At 49.3% G+C, this 21,023-nt stretch overlaps 1 protein-coding gene across 5 annotated transcripts in view; it reads right to left on the bottom strand.

Moving 5' to 3' along the window:
- Window positions 1–21,023, bottom strand: part of Otof (otoferlin) — an 85,868-nt gene that overhangs the window by 23,856 nt on the left and 40,989 nt on the right. For all 5 annotated transcript variants that reach the window (XM_042696663.1, XM_042696662.1, XM_042696659.1 and 2 more), the window contains 6 exons: window positions 15,506–15,579; window positions 14,140–14,266; window positions 13,659–13,713; window positions 6,852–6,983; window positions 2,044–2,106; window positions 1,517–1,601 (listed from right to left, as the gene is read on the bottom strand). In XM_042696663.1, coding sequence (XP_042552597.1) covers window positions 1,517–1,601; window positions 2,044–2,106; window positions 6,852–6,983; window positions 13,659–13,713; window positions 14,140–14,266; window positions 15,506–15,579 — 536 coding nt within the window. The remainder of the gene's footprint in view (window positions 1–1,516; window positions 1,602–2,043; window positions 2,107–6,851; window positions 6,984–13,658; window positions 13,714–14,139; window positions 14,267–15,505; window positions 15,580–21,023) is intronic.

Below are 21,023 nucleotides of genomic sequence, written 5' to 3' on the forward strand. Positions count from 1 at the left end.
TGACCCCAGATCTTGGGCTTGCAAAATCTGGGCTCTGGGATGTGATGGTTCTCAGGGATGCTAGTGACATTCTGAACCATGCACCCACATCTGTGCATACTTCCTGGAATGCAACGTGGTGGCAGACTGGCTCTACCCAGTTCCCTGTGACCCTAGATGGTCAGGAGGGCTGTGCTCCCTGGGCCTCTCCATCTTAAGAGGGATTGGACTAGATGATTTTATTGTTGTTGTTGTTTGTTGGTCATGGGGCTTGAACTCTGGGCCTGGGCACTGTTCCCTGAGCTCTTCAGCTCAAGGCAAGCACTCTACCACTTGAGCCACAGTGCCACTTCTGGTTTTCTGGTGGTTAAATGGAGATAAGAGTCTCCTGGACTTTCCTGCCTGGGCTGGCTTTGAACTGCAATCCTCAGAGCTCAGCCTCCTGAATAGCTAGGATTACAAGTATGAGCCACCAGTGCCCAGCTAGACTAGATGTTGATGTTTCTATGGACTCAAATGCCGTGACCTGAGTTGTAGCTGAACCACAACCAAGCACTAGAGGTTCTGTCTACATTTCAGAGGCTCCTCTGAACCCCTCCGTCTCTCAGCCTCTCGGAGCTCATCTGTAAGATGGGGAGAATGTGGCTGCTTATCTCTCTGCTTTCTTTGTGACAATCAAATGTGACAATCGGGAGGAAATGATTGTCATTGTCTATGGGCCTAATGGGGCCAGTACTATATTTTGAGCAGAAGCACCATCATTTCAGAGCCAAGGTCTCCCCAGCTTGGCCGTGTGTGACAAGCCCTCCAGGCCACCCGTTGGGGCACTGTCACCAGCTCCACATAATAAGGTACCTATGGAGCTGCCAGTCAGCCATGGCCCCACACTCTGCTCATCAGAGTCCCAGCAGAGTCCCTCAGAGGTGGTACACTGACTCATGACCATATTTGTATCGGACAGTGTGACATCATGGGGTATCTGGCCCAGTGTGTCTCCTGACCAGCTGGTGACTGGGGTCCTCTGTCTGAGCCTTGAGCCGCTCAATGGCCAAAGGGGGATGGTGGGGTTCTAGAAGAGTGGCAGGGGCTCTTCTTGCTCTGCAGGTACCAGTCCTGGAGGAGCACAACACAGTGTCAGAGAGGAAGTAGGCCTAGGGCCTAGTGGCAACAGCAACTCCTAGGCTGTGAGGTCAGGCCTGGCTCACTTCAGTCTAAATACAAGTAATCCCATCTGGCATACAACAGGTGACCGACCCACCAGCCTACCATGAGCAATGGAGAGTGACCTCCAATCTACATGGAGTTTCTGCCCTGTGAACAAATGATTGCCCGCCAGATCCGGTGTCCAGTGCTCCTGTACCCATGGATAGATCTTGCCGCCTCTACACAGCCCCAGCTATGTGTCAACAGGCACCGCTTGCATCTGTGGTTGTCACCAGCAGAGGAGCCTAGGTTGGGAAGCTTGGGTGGGAAGCTTGGGGGGCAGCTCCCTGAGTCCTTGACCCACCGGCTAACCAGCCCATGCACAGTTACTTACCAGGCTGGGAGTACACGGTCCCCACATCCATTTTAAAGGAGCCCACCAGGGTGCCGCTGCGTAGCAGATTCTTGGAGTGGATCACCTGACAGATAGAAATTCAGCCACCAGTCAGAGGCCAGGTAGAGACAAGGCCTTCCATGGCGGGGAAGGGGGGGTGGGGGGGTGGGGGGTAGGGGGGGTGGGGGGAGGAGGAGGGGGAGAGGGGGTGTAAGAGGGAAGCTCACACTTCAGTGTGAAGCAGGAAGGCGTTTGGCAGGGGAGGATTGCCTTACTGAGGCCAGGGTCCGCCTCTCCTGCTTGTTGTTTTGCTAGCTGCCATGCACAGGTGAGCGGGTTGTTGGTTTTTTCAGGGGCACTTGGCTAAGAGGGCCAGAGAGGAACTGAAACCCAGCCTGTGCCTTCTTTCCTCAGTCATGTGCCCAGGCTGAGAGCTGCCCTTTTGTGGTACCAGAGTTGGGGGCACCTTTCAAGGTTGCACACGGTGCAGCTGAAGTGAGTGGCTGCCAGGGCCGCTCCTCACTCACCGAGATCTTGATGATCTTGTCGAACATGACGTCAGGAGAGACGTGGAAGTCGAAGACAAAGTACTGGAGGGGGGGAGGGTCCAGGCTGCTGTCACTGGTGGGCAGTGCCAGGCCCCTCCCTCCTGGCAGTGCCTGTCTGCACCCCAGCCGTTTCCTCTGAGTCTCAGGGGTCCGATGAGCAGCAGTGGTAATCCATAAGGTTCTGAGTGACTCCACTCAGGGTAGGGGAGGCAGGGCCCTGTCCCCAAAGCGGGGCCATCTGCACACTGGATGGAATGGTCTACACCCAAGTGCTACGCTCAGATGGGCCTTGGTGGAGAAGCGAGGAGCCCGGGGCTGTCTAACTAGATGGCCTTGAGTAACACATTCTGTTGTCTGAGTGCTAGTTTCTTAAGTTCATGTGTGTGTGTGTGTGTGTGTGTGTGTGTGTGTGTGTACATGCGCGCGCGAGCACACATGTGTTTGTTTTGAGGCTTGAACTCAGGGCCTCACGTTCTTACTTGGCATTTTTGCTCAAGGCTGGAGCTCTACCACTTGAGCCTTACCTCCACTGATGGTGTTTTGCTGGTTAGTTGGAGAGAAGCGTTTCCTGGATTTGTCTGCTTGGGCTGGCTTCAAACTTGAGATCTTCAGATCTCAGTCTCCTGAGTAGCTAGGATTATAGGCATGAGCCACCCAAACCTGGCTTCCTGAGCGCTTGTTTGAGGTGCTGAAGAGATATTTGAGGTAGGTGCTGAAGAGATACTAAAATATATGCCAGCAAATGGAGAATGCCATTGACTGTGAGATATATGTGGTTTGAGGACCACATAAACATCACCACTAAACCACAAGGCTGCCTGGGAGATGGGTACCAGTCTCAAAGGTATTAAAAGGTAAAACAATCTAGGCACTGGTGGCTCATGTCTGTAACCCTAGCTTCTCCGCTGGTTGAGATCTGAAGATCTCAGAAGCCTGGATGGGGAGACGAAAGTCTATTGGACTCTTATCTCCAATGAATCACTGCAAAGCTACAGGTGGAGCTGTGGCTTACGTGGCAAAGTGCCAGCCTTGAGTAAAAAAGTTAAGGGACATCACACTGGCCCTGAGTTCAAGCCCTAGTACTGGCACAAACCGGTAATGAAAAAAAGGTAAAACAGAATGGATGAACTATGGGTGTAGTGTGAGCATTAAGGGGACGTATTTGACTATAAAATTAAAATGTGGCGTGACTGGTCTTTTGTGCTCTGAGCTGCTTTGTGCTGCTTTGGTCCCCATCCCCGTCTCCTGGCCAGGTGCAGGGCCTGAGTGAGCAGAGGGGCCTTTGCTTCAGTCAACATGTAGGTGGGGAAAAGAGGGAAATACTGCCCAAGAGCTTCGGGCTGGCATCCCAAGGGCATGGGTTTCTGGCTGTGGGACCCTCACACTGAAGCATGGTGGGCAGAGGCGTGGGCTTCCCAGACAGCCACATCTGGCTGTTACTGTTGGCTCCACCACGTTTTTCCTTTTCCTTTCTTTTTTCATCACTTCCTTTCTCAAGCCTCAGTTTATCCCTGGGCTGAGGGATTCCTGATGTCAGGACTCCAGGGACTTCCCTTGGGGACTGTAAGTGAAGCTGTTCGGCTGGCATGAGTGAACCTGGTCACGTTGTCCAAGTGTGCACATGGTAAAGGATCTAAAAGGTTAACTGGTGGGGCACACAGCAGGGGGAGGGCCAGGGGTGCTGGCTGTGGGTGGCGCACCACTTAGGTCTAGGTTTGGGGATCACCAGCACATAGCAGTGGCTGAAGCCTTGGAAAGGAGGAGATGCCTGAGGTCAGTGTGCACGAGGGGGCTCCAGGGAGCGGCAAGGCTTCTGCAGAAGGAGGACCGTGGTCCCCAGCAGGGAGGCGGAGGCAGAGTTGCTGGTGAAGCGAGGCGGAAGGGGACAGCGTGAGTGACATCGGGGAAGAAGAGTGGATAAAGGAATGGAGGAACTGGCAGTCAAGGTAGAGGATGACAGTGGACGTTGTCTTCAGAGCAAGGTGGCAGACGTGCTGTCGGGGTGAGGACAGCCGTAGAGACTGGGGTGAGACGGGGAGGAGGGAAGAGAGAGGCTCCTGTGCTCACTGTGAACACAGGACAGAAGAGGCACAGAGGAATGGCGCTGGCCTTGGCTGACGGACGGGGGAGACTTCTGGCTGCTGTCCTTGAGCCTGCTGGGTTGTCCTGGCTGCGCTTACAGACCGTGTAGACAAAGAAGGAGCCAGAAGAAAAGCAAGGAGAGACTTGGGGTGTTGGTAGATGGGGCAATGCCAGATCTTTGGGGCACAGAAGGAGAAAGGGCAGAGGCAAAGGGGAGAGGCGGACATCAGACGGGGGAAGGGCTGTGTTCTCAGGATGGCCCGGAGGACCCAGGCTCAGCCGTGTTGTTCTGGGAGGGAAAGGCCATGAGATTCCCTTCACAGCCAACACGGAGTCAGGCAGGCCAGGCCTCAGACCAGCGTCACAGAGTTGGGTCAGCCCCACAACAAGGAAGTGGCTGGGTCAGGCCCAGCGGCAGCCACAGTCCTTGAATGTCCTGAGCACGACTCCTTGTTAGCATTGCTCAGAAATCTGCCGTGCCAATCATTTCCACCTCCTTTTGATGCTTTAGTGGAGCCAAAGGAAAGTGCCTACAGCTCAGAGAATTTTCCAGAAGCACCATATATACATATACATATATATATATATATATCTCCATAACAAGGAGGGTATCGTTCACTGAAGAGGCAGAGAAGGGAAAGAAAGAGGGCCCTGGTCTTGGGAATGGGAAGAATCCCAGCAAGACAGTTTAGAAATGTGTTCTCAACTGGGGATAAATTGAACTCCCAGGGGACATATGGCAACAGCTGGAAATGTTTGCAGTTGCTCCAATTTAGGGGATCGCTCTTGGCATCTTGTGGTAGAAGCCAGGGAAGCGGCTCCGCCTCCTACAGTGTGCTGGACCACCCCCATGATCAGCCAATGAAAAACCAGAGCACTGAGTTCAAGAAACCCTAGCTAGGAAAGGAACAAACAGACCTACAATCAGACTTACTTAGATCACTGAGAAAGAACACAGACATCGCCGGGCTGAAATCGAAGATGGTCCAAAGAGGGGTAGAAGTAGAGAAAATAGTTTCTACGCTAGGTGTGGTGACACATGTCTATAATTCCAGCACTCAGGAGGCTGAGGCAGGAGGATAGAGTTTGAAGCTATATCACAAGAAAAAGAAAGAAAGGAAGGAAGGAAGAAAAGAAAAAAAAGAAAGGAAGGAAAGAAGGAGGGAGGGAGGAAGGGAGGGAGGGAGGGAGGGAGGAAGCTAGGGAAGGAAGAATGGAAATGGTTTCTGGCTGAGACCAGGAGGACATGCCCTTGTCCGCACACTGCAGTCCTTCTGCTGCCCCTTATACTACAATCTGGTGCTCAGCTAATACACAGAGAATCCATGCAGCAGAATGTTCCTGAGCCTGACAAATGCTTGCCTGGCTCTGAGCTGGCCACAGCAATGCAATGACACCCCTGTTCCACCAGGGGGACAGAGAAAATATCCTGCAATTCAGGATACTATTGCCCAGAGACAGAGCATGCTGACCTCTGACCCAGTGAGGGCAGGGAAGGCGGCTCCATGGCAAGGGCACTGAAGCTGGGCCCTGAAGAATGTGTAGGAGTTTGCTGGGGAGCCACAGAACTGGGAAGCTGCTCTGCACTTTGGAAGAAGGAAGTGATTTGAATGAAACATAAGGTGTGGGGGCCTGGTACGAGGTGAGCCCTTGAGCTAGCCAAACAAGGCTTCACCACTATCAAATGACCGTGGCGGTCCAGCAAGGTCTCCATCGCCATCAGGAGGAATGTGGACTCTTATCTAGGCCAGAGGCTTTTCCAGTTAGGCTGTCCTGAGGTCAGGACACATCCAGCTTGAATGTTCTGATTCCACCATCCTGAGCAAAGGTCCTGGGGCCTGGGAGATTGGGGCCACTCTGCAGTTCTCTCTCTCTCTCTCTCTCTCTCTCTCTCTCTCTCTCTCTCTCTCACACACACACACACACACACACACACACACACGAGTTCAGCTCAGGCTGAAGAATAGGTGCTCAGGTTTTCTTCCTGTCCCGCACAGATGTTCGGGGTGGCTCTTGCCTTCCTTACACTTGAAGACACAGGACACAGACGTGTCACCTGGGCCAGCTCAGAACCCCTCACTGCCTGGAGACTCCCACTGTTCCTCCAGGAAGGACTCCAGGCCCCATCTCAGTCATCAGTGGACTGGTGCTCTCCCCAGAGTGGACATAATAAGGTTCAGGAGGCCATGCTGCTCTGGAGGGGGCGGGGCTTAGGGCTGGACGGTGGTCTGGGCCTGGCTCACACACTAAAGCCTTGATCCTCCCTTTTGTAGAATGAGGGCATACACCAGAAAGGCTCAGAGGTCCCTCACCCACCACGTGGCCTCAAGTGGCTGGGAAGATCAGGGGTAGGCACTCCAAGTCAAGGCCATGCTCTAGAGGGAAATCCCAGAGAGGTTCAAATGACCAAGGGGGCAGCCATGCAGCGAGGATGAGCACCCAGTCAGCAAGGTCCTCCTCCAGGAGTCCCCATGTCCCCATGCAAGCAATGGGGCACCAGTGATAAGCTCTGGTGGTGCTGATGCACCTGCTGCTTAGAGAGTGCCTGGGTGGGTTAGGGCTCGTTGGCTGGTCAGTCCTCACGCTGCTTGAGTCTTAGCTGCTGTTGCTGTTGCTGGGCTGCTGGGCAGGCCCGGCTCAGCCCCTGCCGTATATCAGGACGCCCCTTCCCCCCCACACCCTCCCGCAGCCACAGAACCACTGACCTCATTGTAGTAGGGGCAGTTGGTAGATTCCTTCATGGATGTGTACTTCTTGTCATCGCCCACCTCCACACACACAACGGGGTCCATGTTCAAGCCCACCAGCTGCCGAGCCTCGATCACGGTGATGCTGACCTGCAGGCAGGAGCAGGGGAAGGCACATGGAGCTCAGGGGGCCCAAGAACCTGGGCCTGCTGGAGCCCTGGCCCAGAGAGCCCAGCTGACCCTGGAGGGAGCCAGCCAGACTCATACCCACACCCTGGCTGGCTGGCCCGCTTTGGGGCTTTGGATTTGCTGGGTGATCCTGGGCTCTGCGTCTGTGTGGCTTAAGAGACATGGGCTGGGGACCTCAAAGTCAGCAGTCACTAGAGTTGCCTGGGGAGGGGGCATTTCCCAACCCACGTGCTCTTAACTAATCCTATCAATGTGGGAGATTGCTTTCTCCTCTCCTCTTCTCTCCGCTCCTCCCCACCTCCCTCCTTCCCTCCTTTTGGCCCTGCCCACCCCTCCTTTCTCCTCTCCTCTCTCTTTGCTTACTTCCTTTCCATCTTCTCTCTAACCTCTTCCCTCTCCCCTCTCCCCTTCTGTCTGTTTCTCTTTTTTAGGGGAGTGTACTAGGGACTGAATCTAGGGTTTGCACATGCTGGGCAAAATCTCTACTACTTGAGCCATCCCCCAGCCCTTTTGTTCTTGTTTTTGTATTTTAAAATTTTTAATTGTTATTATAAAGGTGATGTACAGAGGGATGACAGTTTCAGGTAATGAGTACATTTCTTTTTGGACAATGCCTCCCCTTCCTTCACTCTCTTGTATCTCGCTTTTGAGATGGGTCTAGCCTCCAACTCTCTGTTCTCCTGCCTCCCTTTGAGACCCTAGGAAATGCCAGACCTATGGGTTCTCCTCAGCACTGTAGCTGTGTCTCAGAGAGACCACCAAACCCACCTCAGGAGTGTCCTGTGGACAGGAATTAAGCCTCATTAACTTGCATTAATTCAAATGGAATTGAATCAAACTCCTTCCCCTCATGGAGCTTACTGTAGTTACTGCCTTAAAGATTTTTAAGCATCCGTGTGTTTATGTATATTATATATGTGTGTATATGTGTTTGTATATATTTACATATACATACACACAAATATTTATGTGGACATTTATGTACCATTCTAGAATGTATATACAAGTACATATCTAATATATATGTATGTGTATATATATATATATATATATATATATATATATATATATGGGGAAGAGAGAGAGAGAGAGAGAAACAGTTGTTTCCTAATTTCCAATGTAACTACTCTTCAAGCTATTCATTTCTGCTTTGGAAGTTTAGGGGTCAGATCCCATTAGGGTAGCCATGGTAAAATAGAAACTACAGATTTGGGCTGTTGAGCTTGACATTGGGCTCTGTCCAGCCCATACCTCTACCAGGTCTGAGTGGAGAGGACCCTATGGGCTTACTGAGCAACAATTGTTTCAGCTACCTGAAAAGATATCAACTACCTATAAGGTTGTGTGAGGGTCAAGTACGATAATGGTGGGTCAAAAGGCTTCAGGAACAGCGGAAAGCATGTGAAATGTGAGCATTGTAATAAGCGATTTTTCCCATAGACTCGACCTTTGGGCATTGTGGGTCTTGAAGTAGGTAGGGATGGATGTGATGCTTAGGATTGTTCCACAGGATTTGAACTTGCTCTGTACAAAGCCTTCACAGCTAGCGGGCTAAGGAAGCCATATGGCTGTTCTTTTATGTCCTCACCTTGGGAATTTGGTACTGTAGTCGTTATGCTTTGATGCAACTTCTAAATGCTATTTTACTCAAGAGAGTTATTTTTCCTTTCAGTAAAATAAAAAAGGATCATTGCTAAAATTACCACCCATTGTGTCCATCAAGATCTTGTAATTCTTCTAAAGGCAAGGAAAAATTCGTGCATCAGAGGTAATGATGTTAAGAAAATAGAAACCTCAGTTTCTATTATTCAGGGCAATTTCCTCATCATCACAAAAGCATAGAAACAGAAAATAAAGACATTTATATGTTTGAGACACACTTGAACTATGCAGGCAAACATTCCTGTTTGGAGCTGGAAGTACCTTAGCCAAAGGGCTAAGGTAAAATCTTAGAATCCATGCTTCAGAGAGTTTCAGTAATCACTATTTCTTCAGGGAACTAAAAAGAAAATAAGGCTAACTTAGCTGTGATCAGTTTACTACAAAGAGAGTAAACAGACACTAGAAGCCCTTCTAGAATATTCTTTATATAGTAGTTTATAGAATTTTAACTTGTATGTATACTTTCCTGGGCCAGCAATCCTGGGGCTTGAACTCAGGGCTTGGGCACCATCCCTGAGCTTTTTTTCCTCAAAGCTAGTGCTCTTGAGCCATCGCTCCACTTCCAGCTTTTTGGTGATTAATTGGAAGTAAAAATCTCATGGACAGTCCTGCCTGGGGCTGGATTGGAACCAAGATCCTCAGATCTTAACCTTCTGTGTAGCTAGGATTATAGGCCTGTGTGTACATTCTTAATGCTAGAGTTTAAAGATCCCATCCTCAACTCCAACTAGCTCTCTATCCTCAAAAATGGTTTTCTATAAGCCAGTACTAGGACATAGACACTCATGGTTTTGGTGTATATCACAGGCTCACCAGTGGAAATGAACCTTCCCCATATCAAGAGCCTGGTTGGATCTGATGTGTTCTATCTTGAGGCTGGGCCCATGATAGCCCTTTGGCTCTCCCCTGTTTCAGGATTCATGTTTTGCTTTAGGGAGTGTAGCTAGCAATGGCTACCACACCAGGTGGAAGATGGTTGGAAGGTGTTGAGAGGTGAGGAAAGAGAGGACCCAAAGGGCTTGCTTCACTGGTAGAAGGGAAGCCTGAAAGTACAGGGAAAAGGCCCTTGGGTGTGAGGCATTGTATCTGGGAAAGGGGGAACTGCTCCTGCAGCCTACTAGGCCTGCCTGGCTGTGTACAAGGGGTATCCAGCACTTGAAATTAAGAAGAAAAATAATGGCTATTTCTTAGTGTTCTGCAGAAAGGGATGGGCCATCCTTTCCTCTCCTCATCAGCATATTAGAGAAGATAGAGCTGGATGCTGGTAGCTCCATCTATAACCCCAGCTACTCAACAAGCTGAGATATGAAGATTGCAGTCTCAAGCCAGCCCAGGCAGGAAGGTCTGTGAGACTCTCTCTCTCTCTCTCTCTCTCTCTCTCTTTCTCCTCTCTCTATTTATCTGATCTATGACATTCTTATATCTAATTAACCAGCAAAAAGCTAGAAATTGAGGTATGACTCAATTGGTAGAATGAGAGCTTGGATAAAAAAAGCCAGCAAGAATGCAAGGCCCAGAGTTCATGCCCTAACACACACACACACACACACACACACACACACACACACACACACACACACATGCTAGAAAACTCACTGCCAATGGGAGCATTCCAGGTAAACAGAAAGGTCAATTTTAAACTTAATTTTTTAAGGGCAGAAGATGGAAGGGGAAAAGGGAGCCAGGTCTGGGACAACCTGACCAGCCAAGTCCTTTTCTATGGATCATTCCACCTTCTGCTTCTACGACAAGGGTCAGAGTCCCCACAGGGCTTCATGAAAAGCCTCACAGGGACAATGGCACATCTACTCCTCCTATTCTTAGGGGAACCTAAGAATAATAGTGTTTGGTGATCTGATCATGCATGAAGAACATCAGCTGGCAGCTAGACATGAGAGTTAGTGGACCCCAGTTCTGCTCTTCTGACACATCCTAATCTCCCATCACCTCCCGGGGCTAGAGCTGTGACATGACCAGATCCATGGCGATGGCAGTGGTGACAGGGGGAGGATGGAGAGGCAGTGTGAAAGTGGGGAGGCCAGGGGAAGGGGTGCTGTCACGGAGCTACGGGCTGGAGCCTCAAGTCAGTGGCTGGGAGATGGAAGCAGAGGAGTAAAAGCTGGAGAGATCTTTGGAGGTGACAATGTGTTAAGTCTTGGTGACAGGAAGAGAGAGAAAGGGAGATGTGTAAGTCTCAAAACCCAGGAATATCTGTACCTCTCTCGTGGGGAGGTGAAGGTAGATTGTTGTCTTTGAGATGTAAAGAACGGGAGTTTACACGCTAGATGCAAGGGTGTGGTAATTGGTAGGCTCATCACCTCTAGGTCTCTTTCTAGTGCATCTTGCCTTCTGAGAGGCTCTGTCCTCCAGGATCCTTCTGAATTCTGCTGTTTCCCCCTGCCCACCAGCTGTGAATGCTTTTTGAGGTCTAATTTATCAGTTAAATTCTCCAAGGCACAATTTCTGTGCCTTTCAGTCCTATTGCTTTCTGTTATATTTATTGCAAATTACTTCATATTTGCATATTGATAGCATTTTTTCTCTCCCTCTCTCTCTCTCATTCTCATTATAGTTGGGTTGTGAATGAACCTGTTAGGAGATACCTATTACGCTGTCAGGTTAAATACAATAACTGTTTCATTCATTTCACAAGGTTTTAAAAATATTTGAGTGATTCCAAAGGCTGAGACCTGAGAATTGTGGTTCAAAGCCAGCCTGGGCAGAAAAGTCCATGAAACTCTTCTCCCTAATTAACCACCAAAAAGCCAGAAGAGGAGCTGTGGATCAAGTGGTAGAGCACTAGTCTTGAACAAAAAAGTATAGGAAAAGTTCCCTGAGTTTGCCGGGCGCTGGTGGCTCACGCCTGTAATCCTAGCTACTCAGGAGGCTGAGATCTGAGGATCGTGGTTCAAAGCCAGCCCAGGCAGGAGAGACCATGAGACTCCTATCTCCAATAAACCACCAGAAAACCGGAAGTGGCACTGTAGCTCAAGTGGTAGAGCGCTCGCCTTGAGCTGAAGAACTGAGGGACAGCGCCCAGGCCCAGAGTTCAAGCCCCACGACCGACAAAAAAAAAAAAAAAAGTTCCCTGAGTTCAAGTCCTAGGCGCAGCAGGTGCACGCACACACACACACACACACATACATAAACCTGGGACCAGAAGGGAGCAACTAACTGTCCAGAGGCTGGATGGCAGAGTAGTGGCTCTGGCTGCTGTGTCTCTGACCCTAGGGTTAGAAACCTGGATCTAGTCTTGACTAACGGTGACCTGGGCTCAACTCCTATGGTAGCATCCATATTTAAATAGTCATAAGGATTATATTAGCTTAAATGGAAACATACATTTAGCTCCTAGCTCCTAGAATAGTGTACCTGGCATACAATAAACTTTCAAAGAATAAGTTAACCATGATTCCAGTTGATATGCTTGTATAGAGCAGGCCCGTGAGATGGTATCTGATTGGAGGATTTCATTCTTTGGAATTTTCCTCTTCTCAGTGCACAGAAGCAAATCTTTGAACTTAGACACCCCCCCCCCCCCCCGCCCCCTGGAAAAGCCCTGTGAAGATGGGACAGGGTATCTGGGCTTTGGCTGATAGCCCCAACCTCCAAGAGCCTGAAGGTTTGAGGCTGTCTAAAGCCACAGACGTGGGGACCTTTGACAGTACCTGGGGCTCTTTTTCAAGATGGGCACTAAGGGGCTGAAAACAGGGACAACAAGGTGAATCTTTGAGAAGAAATGACCAGACATAACACTCTGCACGCAGAGCAGTGCCAAGTCCCCTACATTGTCACCTGAGGGAGGGAGGTGGGGTTGTCCACAGATGACAGCAAAAATATAGCTCTTCTCTGAGGACCTCGTGCTGCAGAGGGCGACTCCAGAGGACGGAGGAGGCAGTGTGAAGTGAAGGCAAGGGCCAGAGGCAGTGGCTACAGGAACACTGTCCAGGCTTGCACCTCAGGTCAGTGGCCAGAGATGAAATGGGGGTGGAAACTGGAGAAAGACTGCAGGAAGTACAGGAGGAACCAGAGGGGTCTCCTGAAGCTCTGTTCCTCAACTTCCCTTCCTAGCCAGCCAGCATACTTACTCAATGCTAGGAATACCCTTCAATCTTCTGATTGATCACTGAGTCTTGGTAGCTCCTCAGGGAAGGATCTGGAGCAATGGTGGGTCCTCAGGCCTTCCTGAGAGCTGCCCTCTCCCTGCCCTACTTCTACGTTATCAACAGGGATTAGATACTCCTGGTTTTTACACCTGTTTATTGTGTCATGTTAGTACAACTCTATCTTTCAAGCTCTGGTCAACTATAGAAGAGCCAGGATTGAGGGGCTTGGCCTGCAAAGCTAAGGCTGCTGTGGCCCAGTTCCCTTAGCTACCAGCCATGCTCTCTTCTGTCCTGCCTGCTGTGTGGCCACATTCACCACCTGACAGCTGTAAGCGCCTTCCTGTCACAACCTTTTTGTCTCTGGTTTTAGAAGACATACAAGCAAAAAAGTTGTGTAAATTCTATCAAAAGATACTAAGGTTGACATTATTTTCAGCATCAGAAGAATAGAGAACAACAATGTCAAAACTCATCCCAAATAACTTTCTTCAAGGGGTTGTATTTTAATTATATGAATTGTGTGTGTGTGTGTGTGTGTGTGTGTGTGTGTGTGTGTGTGTGTGTTTCTCCTTGGTATCTTTATAGTTTTTGCAGGTCTATCATCTATCTGATATCCAGGGCTAGACACAAAATCTCCACAAGATTTTTAACAGCACAACAAGAATTAATAAACAAAGCTCTTGCCTGAGTTTGGACCAGTCCACTTTGATACTTCCAGGAATCTCATTCAGGAACAAGCTTACTTTGGGAATTGATATTCAGATTGTGATTTGTTTTGACCCCTAGATGTCTCGTAGACTCTACAATGCACACCTTAAACCACAGCAGAGTTTCTAAGGCAGGAAGCCTCCAGGTGGCCACCACCTACCTGGTAGTCCATGGGCCGCCCAGCACTCGGCTCCATCTTGATGTCTGGCTTAGATCTGAGGAGGACAATGTACCATCAGGCTTGAAGAGAAGGGTCTGCTTTGGGGGAGGGGGGTAGTGACAATGGTTGAACCTTACAAAAAGGCTGAGGGACAGAATTGTGGTCAGTAGACACTGCAGGACAAACAGAATGGTGACTGGCTGCTCTCAGTGGCCCCAACAGAGAGGGATGATCAAAAGCAGAAGTTAACAGGGGAACAGATGGTAGGTGAACAGGTTTACTCATGGGGTGGCCCCAGAGAAACTCCATGACCTGGGCATAGGTCACAGATGCTGTTTTCTGCTTTTGCAGGGAGAGAGGTGGGAAGGATCTCCAAGGATAAGAAGAAAGGGGCAATTCTGGGAAGAAGTTGTCCAGAAGGCTGTGTTACTCTTCCTGACAGGATAGAGGCAGTCAAGGCTGCAAACTGCTGTCCACTCACCTCTTGTTGGAGACGTTGGTGGTGAGAGCGGTGACAGAGGCTAGGGACACTGAATCAGGATCCAGCCCCTCTCCCAGCCGAATGGCCAGGTGGTCAAGGTCCTCCATCTCCAGTACTGCTGGCTCATCTGGGGAAGGACAGGTTAGGTGGGCAGGGGGAAGGACAGAAAGCAGAGTCAAATATGAAATTTACTGGTAAGAATCTACTTAGTCTATTAAAGCCTCTATGTTTGTTGTGTTTACCACTAATCGTGTTCTATTTACTTTGAGAGTCTGCTCTTGATTTTTTAATTTATTAAACGTGACTCACTAAAGCATTGAATATCCTTTATGGAAAAAGGTAGGAGATAAAGAACCCACGTTTTCATACTTCTCATTACAATAGCTACCTTTAATTGAGTGGCTATTACTCAGGCCCAACACAATACCAGGCACTTTGCACATGTCTCTCTAGTCCTTATAGTTAAGACTTGATGAGACAGTCAGCATTCACATGCTATAGATAGATATAGTGAGACTTAAGAAGTCACTGACCCATGTAAAGATGGTGACTGGAAGATGCAATTTAGGACTTAACCCTGCACTGGTGTGCATTAACCCAGTGGAATGGAGTGATTCTGAAAATCTACCCAGAGATGGTGGGTTCGAGTCTCATCCAGTGGCTAGAGTGGCAAGGGGAAAAAGCGGGGGAGAGAGGGAGGGAGAGAGGGTCTGGGGCCAGTGGTCCACACAGGAGCTTTCAGGGAGCCACTGATGGTGGGCATACAATGGGGGTACACACAGCTCCCTTCTCCACCCATTTTCCCCCCTCTTCTTCTACTTGTCCTCCCTGTCACCCCCATAAACAGCTATTTTGCCCTTCCTCCAGCGGGATGCTCTGTGAGGGACCAGTGCCACAGGCCACTGCATCTTCCCAGACCTAGTCTGGCCTCTCTCCAGACCTCCAGGGCCTGCCGGCAGAGGCCAGTCTGGTGAGGTGACATTAGCAGAGGCAGACCAGCGGGTCTTGCCATTCAACAAGCACTCTTCCGTCTGTTTTCCCACCCCAGAAAGCGGGAATTGCCTCATCCACATGATCTGCTATTCCCTTCTCTAAGACTTTCCAGGCTTCTGTGAAAAGAATGAAGGCTAGGGAGCAATGAGGGCAGGAAGAGCCTTCATCGCAGGTCCACCTGGCCTGGGCGTTCTGCCCACCTTCAGGAACATCCCTCCCTCAAGGACCTGGCTCCTCGCCAGCCAATGGGAGGCCAGGACCCGCCTACCTGGCTCTGGCCGACCAATCTTGAGGAAGCCTGTTTGGGCTCGGGTCTGGGAGGAGTTGGAGGAGATCAGATTGCAAGGGACCAGGATAGGATGAGATGTCCTACCTTGTCTTTGGGGCTCCTCCTTGTGGGCTCGATTCTTGCCCAGCTTCATGGCGGAGAACACACTCCTTCCGGCCCTGCGGGGGGCGGGGGGAGGGCCGCCAGGGTGAGGTGGAGGGAGATGAACACCGAGGGAAACACCCCAACACACAAGAGCCAAACACAAAGACACAGAAAAGCTAATGGTACCCCAACTCCTTACCTACCGGCCCCAAGATATATTAGGGGTCCAACTTCCCAAATCAGAGGGGAAACCCACTACTCCCTCTTTGGCACCCTTTCACAAGATTGAGGGGGATCCCCAGCCAATTGGGGCGGTGGCATAGAGCTGGAAGGAGGCGATACCTGGAGGGCTTCAGGGCCTTGGCTTTACAAAAGCCTGCTCCCCAACCCCCCTCAATCCAGTCTGAGCCTCGCAACGCAACGTATCCAAGCTCATCCAAGCTCATCCTCGGGGTCCCTGCAGCACCTGCCTCAGCTGGTAGAAAAGAAAGCCAGAAGCTGGAGACAGAGCAGCAGAGCTGAAGAGCAGGGTGCAGGGTGAATCGCAGGGGCAGAGGCTGAGGAGGTGGGAGGTGGTAACATCAGCTATTCAGTTCTCCCTTCTGATGGCACCAGGCCGGCCGGCCTGTCTCTCTCCAGCCCCTCTGTGCCCTGGGATTCCCCTTGCTCCTCAGTAAGGGGAGGAGATGAGTCCTCTTCCACCTATCTCTGGCCCCTCTGGTCCCGGTTTTGCCCTGTTTGCTGTCCCATCCCCACTGCAGAATCCCCCCTTTCTCCACCCCTCTGGAACTTATGGCAGACTCCATAGTTCCTACCTCTTCCTCTGGCTTGGTGATGGCCTTGTGCCCTAGGTGAAGGGTCTGCAGTCAGGGGGCCCCGGGGTGGGGACAGAGGTCCTCACTGCCCTTCAGTGATGTCCCTGCAGCCCAGCCTGAGGTCCTTAGAGCCAGGAGGGGCCAAGAGTAGGATCAGCAGGGTAAGGTGCAGTATTCCATTACTCCATCCATATTGTATGAGTGGGATATCTGACTCCCTCCACTTCCCATTCTCCTCCTCTTGGGTGTGGCTGTCATCCTGTAGGCCCGTGGTGGGGGTGGGGGGTAGGGGGAGTGGATGCTAGCCTATCTCTGGCTGGATTACAGCAGAGCCCACCAACTTTGGGTCTGCATCTCCCTGTGGAGGCTTGTCAGTGGCTTCTAAGACCCCTCCATCTCTGCTCTGTAGGTATGTAACTAACGGGAGGTTGGAGAAAACCCTTCTGTGTATGGAAAGATGGTCTGGAAATCTCACACTCCTCAATTCAGGATTGGGGAGCCTGCCTTGTTCCCTGAACCTGGCCCTATCCTAAGACTTTACTGTTTAAATGCAGAGCAGGGTCTGTCCGTCTCCTGGGGAGGGGTAGGCAAGGATCAGTCCTTTCATAGGATGCCAGGTCACTGGCATGTCCATGGATTTCCTATAAGGAATGAAAGAAGGCTGGTGTGGCACCATGCGCCTGCTCTCTGGGGCCCCATTGTCTGGGGGTGTAACCTAGGAAGAAAGTGACAGAAGGGACTCTACAAAAGGAAAGCTGATGTCTTTGGAATCCTCTAAAAAATAACCTTAAGAGGGGATAAGTTGTACACACATGCATATAAAACATATGAAATGGCCCCAGAGAGATTATATAACTTTTTTGAGCAAATACAGGTCACCCAAAGCTTTTCTAGAGGTTCGTTTGTCTCATTTTCTTACCAATCCTGTAAGGATTGCTGTTTCTCCCTCACCTAAGCAATGGTAAAACGCAGGTGAAGAGAGGAGAAAATACCATGTTAGTGGCACCAGTAGGAGGGGAGTAGGACACTCCCATTTCCTAGGCCTGTGGTGTTTCCACTCTGTCCTGGCTGTTTTGTCTCATTGCTCTCTGACTACACTCTGAGTGAGACTCCATCCTTACCATTGGGGATTTTGGCAAAAAGGCTGGAGGGCCTGAACTCTGTAGGTGTGGCTATGGTTCCAGTGCCTGCACCATTTGCAGATTGGGACATTATTTGTAGAGCCCCACAGAAGAAACAAAAGGACAAGCTATAAATAGGCAATTGCCAGTGAAGAAAGTATAAATATCAATAATAATATGAAACATGTTTGATTTTGCTTATAATCAAAGAAATGCAGATTCGGGTCTGGGAAGGTGGCTCAGTGGTAGAGTGCTTGCCTCGTATGCATGAGGCCCTGGGTTCGATTCCTCAGCACCACATAAGCTATGGCTCAAGTGGTAGAGCGCTAGCCTTGAGCTGAACAGCTGAGGGACAATGCCTAGGCCCAGAGTTCAAGCTCCATGACTGACCAAAAAAAAAAAAGGAAAGAAAAAGAAACCCAGATTTAAATAAATTACCTCTGAGGACTAAAATAAAAGAGTCCCACAGAGAATAAGCTAATTTAAAAATAACTAGGCACATTCGGGACATGACTGTGAAAAACGTTAAATTGTTGGTGATATAAGATGGAGCAGATCAGTGAGTGCGATGATAAGAAAGGAGCTGGGCATACCCAGAACATCTCTCTGAAGGGAAGGCTTAAGGACATTGTTCCACCTGTACTTTAACTCCGACCTCAGGACTTGCCTGAGGAAGCCTGGCTAGCATGGGTTCTTCATCTATCCCATGTGCCCCCACCTGTCCCTTCCTGTCTCAGCATTTGGATTCCTTGATGCCCAGCCTCAATATCCCAAGATTTCTAAATTCCCTAGGAGTCTCTGGGAGAGCTCAGTGTTTGCCTTTGTACAATCCCTTCTTGGTCACCCTTGGGCTGGGCTACCTTTAGAGTTCCAGCTCCATTCTATGTTATACCTACACACACCTTACCACAGTAGCCTGCTCCATCCAGCCAGGGAGGCTCCCTACCCCAGGAAAGCACTCTGAGGTGGCAGACCCAGGTCTAAAGAGGCCCTGCTTTTAGAGAAGTTGCCTGCTCAACATCCTGACATGGGACCTGCCCAGCAGCAGCAGCCTGAGACACCCCTCCCCTTGGGCAGTTATGACTCTTGAATTTGGAAGTCACATTATTCTTTAAACTGAACATATTTGGAAGTAAAGATGGAGACTTTTTAAAAACTATACTCTGAAACAATTCAAGGAAGAACCTCCTTCCTCCTCCCTCTGTATGATTTAACCATCTGAAGAGGCAGGGCTATTAGCTGTGGTCCTGTGTGCCTGGAGATATCTCAAAATGACACACATGCTCATTGATGAAAAACTGGAAAATGTGAAGCAGTGGACCTAATTTCCAGAATCTTACTATAGGAATGTTGCCTCTGTTGGTTTCTTCGATTTGCTATTGTCTTCAGCCCCAGAGCATGATGTCATTGCCACCACTGCCCATTGTAAGTGTCTGATGAATAACAGGAGTGGATGGATGACAAGATGTCAGGAGTTCCCTACAGAAAAAAGCCCTTCTTGCTCACCAGGTCCTGGAGAGCAGAACTAGCTGTACTTGGCAAAGGGTAAAGGAGAATTGAAAAATAAATGTTCATTTAATCAGAAAAATTTGCAGATTATCCATTTGCATTAAAGACTCAAATTTCCCCAAAAAGTGTACTTTGTTAATTAGATTTCTGTTGTCACGAACCCTTGAAGATCTAGAATCACATGTGCTTCCTGCTGCTCCATTCAGTCACAAAATGATACATTCCATTGCTATTTCTCTTGAGAAAAGACATTTACAAGGAGTGCACTCATTGTAAATCCTTCATTTATGGATCTAATGATTTCTTTGTGCATTCTATGACTCAGAAGTGTGTTACTGGGACTGTGTGATGCACTCAGGGTCCTAGGGAAGAGCCTGGTATTTACTGGGACCTGCAACATTTGCCCAAAGTCTCCTGGTGACCTGAGTTGCTTTAAGTTGTGACTTAGAAGGGCACGACTGCAAATGTACTGTTTATTTCCTTCACTTCCTGTTCTAGGCTTCTGTCCTTTGAGAAGCTTAAGCTAGAACTGTCAGAGCTCCTCTGCTCAAGCCTCAGGTAATTGGGATACACAAACTCCTAAGAGAAGTAGAGGCATGTCTGTGGTATTTCTTCATATTGTTTTTCAAAACTTATGGGCATGTTTCCCTTAATGGGCTTCTTCTACTTTCCATACCCCAAGTGGAGGTAATTGCAAGTGTTTTAGAAAGCATCTTAGATTTCAGTTATCTCTGAATAACTTCTTGAACATGAACAGCATGGATTTTTTTTTTTTGGTCGGTCATGGGGCCTGAACTCTGGGCCTGGGCGCTGTCCCTCAGCTCTTCAGCTCAAGGTGAGCGCTCTACCACTTGAGCCACAGCGCCACTTCCTTTTTCTTTTTTGTAAGTGCTAGAAATCAACCCCAGGGCCTTGTGCAGGCTAGGCAAGTACCCTTTCCCTGAGCTTCATCTCTAGCTCAAACTGATCCTTTCTACAAGAACTATCCTGACTTCAAACTGGCCTGTTTATACACATTTCTGTTGTACCAAGGACTTGGGAGACCCTCAAGTACTCGCCCTAATGCCAGAGTGCCAGGAAAGTTAGTTTCTCTGTTTTTTTTCTTTTTGCAAAGTTGAAAAAAACCCCAGCATCCTAGAAATATGTTTCCCATTTCCCCCACAGCAGCCTATCCTAGAGCCCCACATGATCGGGGAGCACACATTCTTTCTGGGTTAATTGTTGTTTTCCTTATTGCTACTTCTATTTCCATCCATCTCCCCTTAGTGGAGATCGAAACCAACCTGCTTTGCAGCACCATCGCTGTTGCAAAATGTTCCCAGTCCTTTCTCCAGGCTAAAAAGACTTTCATTTCTTCTTAGAAATCCCATTTCCTATGCTTTCAGTAATCCCATTGCTCTACATATTAAAATACTACTACATGTCGGCTTACTTTATCTCAGACATTAATGTGAGATAGTAAACAATTAGAATGCTCCACAGTGAGGCACATTATACCCCAGCTGATGCCCATCTCAGGGATCAGGCCAGTGTGTATCTGGCTGGGAACAGACTGGAGACCTGGACATCTTGAAGGTGTTTTGAACATCATAATCACCACTGGAAATGTTTGCTTCATTTATAAGCCTCTAATATCTAGGTGGCCACAGAGAAACCTAGACGCTGGAGCCTCTCCCTCAGAGAACCCCCCACTCAGCAGCCCCATCATTTCCCACTTGCCTCAGGTTGCAGCTCCTTAGTTCCCTCTTCAAGCCTTGCCACCTGCTCTGCCTGAGGCCTCTGGCTTTACTTAGTACCTGTGAAAGCCTCCATTCCTCAGGTGCCTGCATGAGCTGTCATGACTAGTGCTGGTATGTAACAAGCATGACTGTAACTCAATATGCGTTCAGTAAGGCAACAGATGAGACTAGAGTTCCCTGGGATCTTAGCAATACATAGATTCCTCAGGCCCCGATGAGCTCAGACCACTGGAGACACGATTGTCGTGTTTCCTCTGTATCCTCATTGTAAAAACATGTGAGGGATGCAGTTTGAATAAATCTTAGTATGTCTGGGACCCAGTTCCCCAATCTG

This window comes from Dipodomys spectabilis, unplaced genomic scaffold, assembly GCF_019054845.1.
Source record: "Dipodomys spectabilis isolate Male_0828 unplaced genomic scaffold, ASM1905484v1 ptg000210l, whole genome shotgun sequence".
Lineage (NCBI taxonomy): Eukaryota > Metazoa > Chordata > Mammalia > Rodentia > Heteromyidae > Dipodomys > Dipodomys spectabilis.